The sequence below is a fragment of the Agrilus planipennis genome, unplaced genomic scaffold, assembly GCF_000699045.2.
Source record: "Agrilus planipennis isolate EAB-ADULT unplaced genomic scaffold, Apla_2.0 scaffold154, whole genome shotgun sequence".
Lineage (NCBI taxonomy): Eukaryota > Metazoa > Arthropoda > Insecta > Coleoptera > Buprestidae > Agrilus > Agrilus planipennis.
The window spans coordinates 488734-498674 of record NW_020439244.1 but is presented as its reverse complement, the minus strand read 5'-3'; the positions used below and the strand labels follow the sequence as shown (position 1 = coordinate 498674).

Sequence of the window (9941 nt, the reverse complement as noted above, 5' to 3'; positions counted from 1 at the left end):
TCTTTAAAAAGTTAAATCACGTATTCTATATTAATAGGATATTATTGTATACTTAATCTAGATATTTATTTTTTATGAAGGAAAAGGCTGGTAAGAGAGTTTTTAAAGCTGCTGAAAAAGGACTTCCCGTGGTTGCAGGGTATGCAGCACTGAGGGGCTGATAACGATAACATTCAACATCATCAACTTCACTTGTACTTCTCATAATTATTTATTTATTTATTTATTCATTGATGTCTGTTTTATAAAAACAATAAAATACTTATTCGATTCTTTACTCAACTGTTTTTGTTTTGTTTTTTCGTATTTCTCTTTTTACATTTGTTTCGTTGTACGTTTAAAACAAAATGGAAAATGAAAAATATCGTATTGTGTCGTGTGTTGCAGACGTACATACATACATACATATAATACATTAAGAAGTGAACAATAGAGTTTCCAATAAAACAAACAAAAAGATCTTTTCTTTCAGAGCGCAAAGAACTTTAAATCCATTGCAGCTAAGCTGCGGCACACAGTTTTAGACATAAATCTTTGCTTTCGTTAGCAACTACTGCATCGAACAAACTTTCGGTAGAGCCAAAAATAAAAAACTTATCCTCAGTTTGCAAACTCTGTCACCTCCAAGTTGAAGTCCAACTTAACCGTTTTTATTCGAAAATATAAATTTACAGTCTTTTCTTTTTTTAAAACCGCATTAAACACATTTTCGTACATTTTTTAGATTCTAAATTCTAATATCTAATAGGTAAGTAAGTATTTTAAACACTTATTTAATTCTAAGTACTGTAGAATTCGATAAGAGAAATCCCTTTAGTATTTAAATCTGTTTTCACACACACACCATATAAAAACCACAATCATATAATACACAGATACATACGGCTGAAGAGGACCTTAAGTGTTCCTAGAACGACTTGAGGTAGAGGGGTTTTAGTCGGTAGGTCCGAGGACACCTCTGACCCTACGCTACCCTTTGTTTTATACCTACATCAACTGCCCCTTCTATTCTGAACTATCTGACTTCCCAGATACCAAAAATCAGCCACTTCTTCTGATTTTTCGTCTCCTATCTTTTTCTATCCCTGCATAACAATATTTTTGTTTCACTTCTATTTATTTTCATACAATACTAGAACAAACAATATAGCTCAAACCCCCTACGCCAAAACACGACACTGTAGTTGTCCGAAGCATTTTTCGGTAACAAGGTAACCTTCTTCAGGGACACTGAAGTGAACTTCGGATAACTACAGTGTCGTGTTTTGGCGTTGGGGTTTTCAGCTATTTTGTTTGTTCTACAACAACCGCCAAAGTTTTTCCAATCTTCATATTTCATAAAATACTATAAAGAATAGGAGAACAGAGGACTCTATGGAAGTCAATAAAAAATAGGCGAGATAGGTTTGTAGGACACCTTCTCAGGCATGAAGGTCTAGTCAGAGACATATTAGAGGCAGAAACAGGAGTTAGGAGGGGTAGAGGTAGACCTAGATTAGATTACTGTTCGCAAATAGTTAAGGATGTGGGCTGTTCTAGTTTTAGGGAAATACGAAGTTTACCTCAGGATAGGAAAGAGTGGAGGTACGTGTCCAACCAGTCTTAGGACTGACGACCCTGACGACGATGATGACTATTTTGTCAATACCGCCTTTATTTTATTTAAGTCCATCTCTAACTCCTCCTTGCTAGATGCTAATACTGCTATATCATCTGCAAATCTAAGCATACTAATCTTTTGCCCCTGTACATATATCCCTACAGTTCTCCTATCTTAAAAGATGTTTATCATGTCTTCGACGTATAGATCAAAAACTAGCGGTGACAGTGTGCATCCCTGTCTTCTCTACGTTGCAGCCCCAGCTCTATAACTGCCTGTTGCTCTTTATACAAACTAAGTATCACTCTTCTATCTTTTTAACTCATCCCTACATTTTAAAGTATATTTGACATCTTGTCCCATTTAACATTGTCAAAGGCTTTCTCTAAATCTACAAATCCTATGTACGCACTCTCTCCTTTTTCTATCGTTTTCTCTACTGTTGCCCGTAAACCTAGAATCGCCTCCCGCGTTCCTCTTTTTCTATTAAACCCAAACTGATCTTCCCCTAATAGTTCTTCCGCCCTTTTTTCCATCCTCCTCTACACAATTCTAGTTAAGATTGTTGATGCATGGGAAGTTAAGCTAATTGTTAAATTTCTCGCATCTACTTATGGTTCCATTTCTAGTCCTGCAGGACTTTCTCCATCTCGTATAAGCGACTAACCAAATAAAAATTACATGGTACTTTTATGATGACGCATTTCTTACGGTGAAAAGCAAATATAATAAAGAAATTCAATTTGCTAATTGTGAGACAGCACTTCACGCGAAAACTTCCCCGTACATACTTATTGTTGATTGACGTTTCTGATTAGATACAATTATCGTTCTGTAATGGCACTGTACCTATAAAAAGCAGCGCAAGTCCCTTCAGTTGTTATAATTCGAACAAAAGTAGATCACAAGAAACTCAAAACTCAAAAAAAAAGCAGCAATGAAGTTAACCTACATCTTTCTGGTGGTTGTATTCGTCCTGGCCGTTCTACTGGGACAAGGTGAAGCCAAATGGAAGGGATGGAAGAAAATCGTAAGTCATTTTTTTTTTTAATCTGAATTCTGTTCAAAGATTTTAAAGATTTTCATTTATTTGAAAGACAAAGAAACATCAGAATGTAGAAAAAAAAAAACAAAATAACAATGTTTAAACAAGATTCTTGGAAATGATCGACTACGTCGAACAGTAAATTATGTGTGTGTTTTTTCTTGAAACACCTTGTGTTCATTTTTGTTTTAATTTCTGGTTCATTTATAGGAAAAAGGCGGAAAAAGGATATTTAAAGCCGCCGAGAAAGGTCTACCAGTAATTGCAGGATACAAAGGACTCGCGAAGGGACGCAGATGAACCACGTGAACTTACCACAACATTATATTACATGCATGTAATTAATCAGTATACTTATAAGTATTATATTTTAAACTAGTTCCAAAAATAAAATTTAATTGCAACTATGTACTTTTTGGTTAATAATCGCAGAAAAACGGTACACAAGATTAAAACGTTTAAATAAAACATGAAAGGTTTGCTTAGACCTACTTTAGATATCCAGGATGCAGTTGTTTAAACAAAACTTTTAATTAAAAGTGACCTAAGTATTTGAGGTAGAAATAAACAATAGAAAAAAAATCAGCGGGTCTATATTCGGGTGTATAATTGGTTGCATATATACATATACTTATGTTAACTCAATTACTGGAAAGTATTTGATGACTTTTACAAATTTTGTTTTCGTTTTTCTAAAATGTCACCAGCAAGATTCCCTTTATTCAACGATCCCTCGACTTAATAAAACTTTTCCGCCACACTAAACGACATCTGCCGCTGCTGAGACCACGAATGTAATTAAAAGGCGTTATAACCGATTTCCCGAAAAAAAAAAAAGAACAAAGCAAAAATGTCACAAGGACATTCAGTTCTGCAAAGATTTCGTGGTAAATCGGCGATTTTCTCCCAGCGGGTTTATTGCGGGCCCGATTTATGGTTATGGCGGGACGAGAAGTGAGTCGGTAGATTTTCTTTGTTCGGAGGCTTGAGAGCCAGTTCATTTGGGGAAATTAATTAGCCAATTATAACGAAGAAAGTCGCATAGTCGAGAATATACTACCCTTAAGAATAACGCGGCGTTGCCAAAATTATACCTCATACCTAGTCAATATCCCAAAGCCTTTACCCTTACACAGTCCTCAACATTGTTACATCCATGAAATGTGGTAATCTTCAGTGTGAAATTAGCTTAATCCTTTTTTTACTACAGTCAATGTGGAAAAAGTTTTGCTACTGTCACGCCATCGCCGGGAATCGAACCCGGGACCTTTAACATTATATGTCAACGCTCTAACAACTAAGCTACGAAAGGTGACAGCTACAACAGCGACGAAACGAACTTATTAGCTTCCAGAATCGTCAAAACTAATGTATATTTATCAATATATGAATTATACTGCGTATGGGGCGATGGTGTGACTTCAGCAATTTTTTGGGTCAAATGGGCATACACCATCTGGTGGCAAAATTTATAACTCGAATGAGGGAAAAATTTACATAGGAACTGTGCACGCAAATTGTAAAATTGTTTATTAAAATAATAAAACACGTTAAAAAAGTAAAAATTTTTTTGATGATGGAGTCGACGAAGTTTTCTTCTAAAGTTAAATCAAATAAAAAGTTAATATGTTCAGTGAAAAGCTGCAATAGCACTTCAGACATAGATCTTCACTCTTCACCTACATTAACTACTTTCCAATAAAAACTAACCGTTTTATATATGTAAAAAATATATTCGGAAAATTAGAGAAAAAAGTAAACTAATAGAAGCTTGGATGAAAGCAGTAGGTATCAAAGAAGTGAATTCCGGAATAAAAATTTGTTCACGTCATTTTAATGCACATGATTATATTTCAGCAAGTATTTACCATCAGCCATAACCTTAATATTTAAAACTAGAATCATACTAAAATTATAAAGTGAGAAATTATTTATTCCTGTGTAATTGATTTAACACAATTCTAATGATACGATATAAGTATTTTGAGGTTAAGAACCTACCTGCTGCAATACAACAAAGTTGCAATAATGTGTTTGCAACGTTCTCTTAAATCGGCTTTGCACGTGCAAGTCATTGATATGATATTGCTTAAATCACCCAGAATCACCTCACCAATTATATAACGTGAATCACTTTTTAAATCCGAAGTTTGTAAAAAGTAGGCAGTAAACTTGACGGAATTTGAAGGCTAGCTTCCGGATTTGTTATTTCCGAATTTTATAATGTGATTGGCATTAAAAACACGCTCACCTTCAACGAAATTTCCTTTCCGAGGCTTTGTGTCAGCCCAATCACATATTGTGTCAATACTTATCATTTTATCGTAATTTAAAAACTTGGAAATTGCACGGTACACTATAGGAACTACGATAAATTTTCCCTAATCGGCGCCATGTTTTTAGGCTCCTCCCATTTGACGGATCCCAATAGTGAGGAAAATATTTCATTCATGTTTATATTAAATATTAACCGCTATTAAAAGTAAAAATTTCTTGAAATTAACTAACAAGGTATCGATTTTAAATTTCCGCGCTATTTTTCCGAAGGCCTCTCTCTCCACATGGAAAACTCAGAGTAAAATACACGATTACGTGAATTTCTTACATCCTGCGAACATTCCAAATTTCAACGATTAATTTAATACCAAAGAGGTCAAAATATAGCTCTCCCTTGCGAGTGAAATCAGAAAGATCGTTAAGTAGTTGCGGTTAGTTATCTGGCAACCGTGTGCGAGCTTTCCGGATAAGATAGTGGCTTTCCGGACCGTCGGTTTGAGCACCAAAGATTATTTGTCACACAATGTTGCAGACTTTACGATTAGATATTTATAAGACGGTGAAGGAAACGGCGGTTGTCTATACAGTGCAGGCGGTTATAACTCGGGTGAAACGGTCCGTGAAATGTCTCGCTCGGATGCAAGAGATGGAGCGCAGCAATTTCGCAATTGATTCAGACAAACTACCTTCCCGTCCCCCGAATCCCGAAACACGATATTACCTCTCTTGGTATGTAAATATTTTTGGAAGTTTTCGAATAACTTTCACTCAATATGCGCCTCCGACCGACGCCGAGGCATCGAAAAGTGGCTCAACTGTTGTCATTTTCCGTTTCCGGAATCGCTTTTTCCATATTGGACGGAAAACGACAATTTCGGGACAAAAACTTCGGACATCCTTAATAACTATGAATTCGAATCGTCATCATCGACATAAGGTCGTCAGTACTGAAATTAGATGAACACGCACCTCCACACTTTTTGACGTGACAACGTCTTATAATTCGATGGAGCCGGTTGCACGCACGAAAAAACATGACTCGTGTGCGGCGTTACCTCGCTCTGAGGCGTTCCATTTAAGGTTTGAAGTGCAAGCGAGAGCGCGGAACGAGCGACAAAGAGGCACAATCGGCCTCCGCGTTCGGTAGCGTTCGACATCTGTCTCTCTCCTACTTGAGTGAGCGATGCGTCCGCGTGGACAGCTGCTATACAATAATACATTTCCATTTACCTCCTTCTCTATATCCATACAAAATATCTATCAAACAAATAAAATTAAAATTTTCTTTTGAAAAATGAAACCATTCCATCAGTATTTTCTTACGACGTTGTCACGTTCAACCATCGTCAATAAACCGACTTTACAGACAACCGATTTTTTATCCTGAGTTAATCTTCGCATCTCCTTAAAACTAGACCATCCTGCATCATTAACTATTCACGAAACACCCTTCGAGTTGATATAAAAAAGATATCACCGCGTATAGATTAAAAACTAAATTAACCAAATGTAACTAGGGAGGGGGGGCGGTTTCACCAAAAGGAAGGATTCGAGAAAATTTTATGTATAGTTAGGTACATCAATTCAATTTGCTTGGTCATCATCATCATCATGAGGTCATCAATTCTAAGCCTGGTTGGACAAAAAAAAAAAACTTTTGGGTGTTTCATTCCCACCAGCCAGTAATGCTGGTGGGCGGGCGGTCCCTCCGGACTACGCCGGAAGGTAAGGCGGAAGGCCCTCTTCAGCTTCGTGAGAATGGGTGGGTGGCAGTTCGGGTGAGAAAGATGAGACGGACGAAATGAAGACAGAAGAGACTGAAGGATTATCTGTGGAGTATTACTGCTCCAGCATTTGCCTAATTAATCCAAGGAAACCACAGAAAAACTTGGACCAAGGCAGACGGACTCGGAATCGAACCGGCGTCCTCCCGAATGCTAAGCAATGGTCTAAACCTCTAGGCCATGCCGTTCGGTCTGGTTGGACACGCACCTCCACTCTTATTTGCTATCCTGAGCTAATCTTAGCATTTCCCTAAAACTAGAACAACCCACAACCTTAACTATTTGCGAACAGTAATCTAATCTACGTCTACCTCTACTCCTCTTAACTCCTATTTCTAATATATCTCTAACTAGACCTTCATGCCTAAGAAGGTGTCCTACCAATCTATTTCGCCTATTTATTATTGACTTCCATAGAGTCCTCTGTTCTCTTACTCTTTCTAATACCTCTTCATTTCTAACCTTCTCTATCCACGATATCCTCATCATCCGCCTATAACACCGCATTTCGAACGTTTCTAACCTTTTCTTTTCCGCCGCGCCCACTGTCCATGTTTCGCACCCATACAGTGCCGTGCTCCAAACATACATCTTTAACAATCTTTTTCGAATTTCCAAATTAACCTTCCGCGAGCATAGAAGTGACTTCTTTTTATTAAAGGCGACTCTACCCTGAGCTATCCTCTGCTTTATATCCCTACTACCCCTTCCATCTTGACTACTCACTTTTTAGATACCGAAAATCAGCAACTCCTTCTAATTTTTGATCTCCTATCTTTTCCTACTTTTTCTTCCCTTGCATACCAATATACTCAAATCAAACAAACAAAAATTATTTATTTCTCAAATTGCATCCCTTATTTTTGAATATACACAAGTACTTATATACATATATGTATCAGCTTTGACGACAATTATTATCGGTCCAGTTCCAAATCGAAATTATTTGGTGCGATGGCATTGGCCAGTTCCTGGGGCCCCTCGGTAGCAGCAGAACAAAACTGAAATTTACCCACGTGGCAAACGGCCGCTATAACCGGAATGACCGTTTTGATCACTTGGCATATTTTGTCCAAAGCTCCCGTCAGTTTGGACGCGGTTCCCCCCAAACTGTTGCCAATTTTGGTTGACACTTCGCCAAACTTCATGAGCTGCCGGCGCTACAAAACCAAAAAGCCAAACCCATTGACTAAATACAGTCTTAAAGCAAAGCGTTCTTTCATTATTTACCATCCATCCTGGTTCTTTGTCTTCTTCCGGTTGCACTGGAACCGCCCTTTTCGTTTCCGGAACATCCGGCGCCTTAACACCTGTCGTTACTATCAAATCACTATGCACATGCGAAAAATTATAACCGACGGCTTTGGAATCGCAAAATTGAACGTTTCGACCATTTAGGCACAACAGAAAGAGAAACACCAGCGTCGATAACGTCGTCATGATTTTCAGAAAAAAAAAACAAATGCAAGGGAAGAATTATTTATTCCTATCGAGTACGAGAACGAATGAATGAAAATATATACTCAAGATATCGACGATACGACAAAAAAGAAATTTATAACCACTTCCTTGAATATAACCACAAAAATAGTTCATCTCAGATAAAACAATTCACTATCAATGTGGGCATTGTTTCACTTGTTTATACAAACTTACCTAAAAACAAATACGTTATGATGAATTTTCGGCTCGGGCTCTATCTCCGGCCGATACAACACGTTTTTTTATCGAACAAGTTTTCGATTTCACGCATGATTTATTTGCAAACGTTCCCCATTGATTGGTAAATTCAACGGGACATAATGTATCATTATTATAATTAATTAAATTACCTCGTGTGCTGGTTCGAATTTCAGTAGGTATTGCCTACTGTAATCAAGTTTAGTACAAACACAAACATAAATTCGCAGTAATGTTAGGTAACGTCATGTCTAACGGTATGTTAGGTACAATTACCTTGTATGTACCTACTTGTACATACATATATGTATTTTATGTGTCTGAGCTGCTATGTACGGGGTTGCAATTAACCCTAGAAGGGGTCACATGTGTATGTTCATGCATACGTAGTTCCGGCCAAAATTAATATCCGAAATGGAAATAGTTTACTAAGCAATATACTACACATAATAATAAATTGTATCTAACGCCTAACTATGATTTATAATATTAATTAGCTAATGAAATAGATGGGAATTGGGGGGTGGATAGGTACTGTAAAAATCACTCACCCTTGGTCAGCTTCCTTTGCTGTAGAAAGAAACACCTCTGCAACCCATTTTCACTATCGTTTCCGTCGTCTTCTATAAAAGATAGAAAATGTTAGGTTAGGTTAGGTTAGGTTACAAGACCATATAAGAACTGCATATATTTAATTGATCTTTAATTACTATTTATACCTAGAAGATTCGACAAGAATCATTAAAAATTAATAATCTGCTACAGTTGTGTCGTGTGACAAAAATGTCGCGCGACAGCATAGTCCCCCGTGTGTAAGAAGCCTTAAAGTTGTACATATTACGTAACTATAACGTAAGAAACTACAAAAATATTTCATTAATTTTGTAATCCTTTATAACCCACTTATTCAGCTTAAAAACAGGCCGCAATTTCCGCGCGACCAGGTCCTTCTACCACCCCCGTCGGTTCTAAAAAATTTAATTAAAACACACAATCGGTTTTCTTTGATGGCTTCGCTATTTTTGTACACGAATTTCGATCTATAACAAACACGTCCGCCGGCAGTGCCCGCAGTGTTTGCTTTCGGGCCTTCGGGAGTTCGTTGGGCAAACAGTCATCGAAAATTCGGACGGGTCTCGTCAGTAAGCGAACAAAAGTCACCCGGAAAAGCGACCCTTTCGCAAACAAAAACTTAAAAAAACCGTACAAACTTTACGTTCGAACAAAAGCGAAATATCAGTAACTTTGTATTTGTACGTGTGCGACATGGTTAATATTTAAGTTGGTTTATGAAAAATTGTTTCGATATAATCTTCAAGGGGTTAGCAAACATCCCCTTCCTTTTTATTTTTGTATCTAATAAAAGCGCATCGTTAATTTTATTATAGATTTACTTTAATTTTAAGTTTAATTTTTAAGTTTTTCTGTAATACCAGACCAGCGAACAGGAAAAGCTGTTTTTCCTCTGCTGGGTTACAATTTTATGTAAATTAAAATTTATATATATCGATGTAATAATTTTTCTGGTAATAATAAATAAATAAATAATTAAACT

General features: G+C 36.9%; 3 protein-coding genes across 3 annotated transcripts in view; 2 read left to right on the top strand and 1 right to left on the bottom strand.

The window, feature by feature from the left end:
• Positions 1–277, top strand: part of LOC112905563 (cecropin-B2-like) — a 3987-nt gene extending 3710 nt beyond the window's left edge. Inside the window, exon 2 of the mRNA XM_025978204.1 lies at positions 81–277. Within this exon, the coding sequence (XP_025833989.1) occupies positions 81–161 (81 nt within the window). The 3' untranslated portion in view covers positions 162–277. The remainder of the gene's footprint in view (positions 1–80) is intronic.
• A 2200-nt stretch (positions 278–2477) lies between these two features.
• Positions 2478–3052, top strand: LOC112905564 (cecropin-B2-like). The gene is made up of 2 exons (XM_025978205.1): positions 2478–2630; positions 2856–3052. The coding sequence occupies exons 1-2, from the start codon at positions 2538–2540 to the stop codon at positions 2943–2945; spliced, it is 183 nt and encodes a 60-aa protein (XP_025833990.1). The 5' UTR covers positions 2478–2537; the 3' UTR covers positions 2946–3052.
• A 4471-nt stretch (positions 3053–7523) lies between these two features.
• LOC108738550 lies at positions 7524–8382 on the bottom strand. The gene is made up of 2 exons (XM_018472014.1): positions 7937–8382; positions 7524–7866 (listed from the first exon to the last, which is right to left on the bottom strand). The coding sequence occupies exons 1-2, from the start codon at positions 8144–8146 to the stop codon at positions 7624–7626; spliced, it is 453 nt and encodes a 150-aa protein (XP_018327516.1). The 5' UTR covers positions 8147–8382; the 3' UTR covers positions 7524–7623.
• Positions 8383–9941: the final 1559 nt, after the last annotated feature.

Excerpts from the sequence above, each read along its gene's own strand:
- LOC112905564 (XM_025978205.1), top strand. The coding sequence starts at position 2,538 with ATGAAGTTAACCTACATCTTTCTGGTGGTTGTATTCGTCCTGGCCGTT. Across the intron at positions 2,631-2,855 it reads GGAAGGGATGGAAGAAAATC|GAAAAAGGCGGAAAAAGGAT; the intron begins GTAAGTCATTTT and ends GTTCATTTATAG.
- LOC108738550 (XM_018472014.1), bottom strand. The coding sequence starts at position 8,146 with ATGACGACGTTATCGACGCTGGTGTTTCTCTTTCTGTTGTGCCTAAAT. Across the intron at positions 7,867-7,936 it reads ACAAAGAACCAGGATGGATG|CGCCGGCAGCTCATGAAGTT; the intron begins GTAAATAATGAA and ends TTGGTTTTGTAG.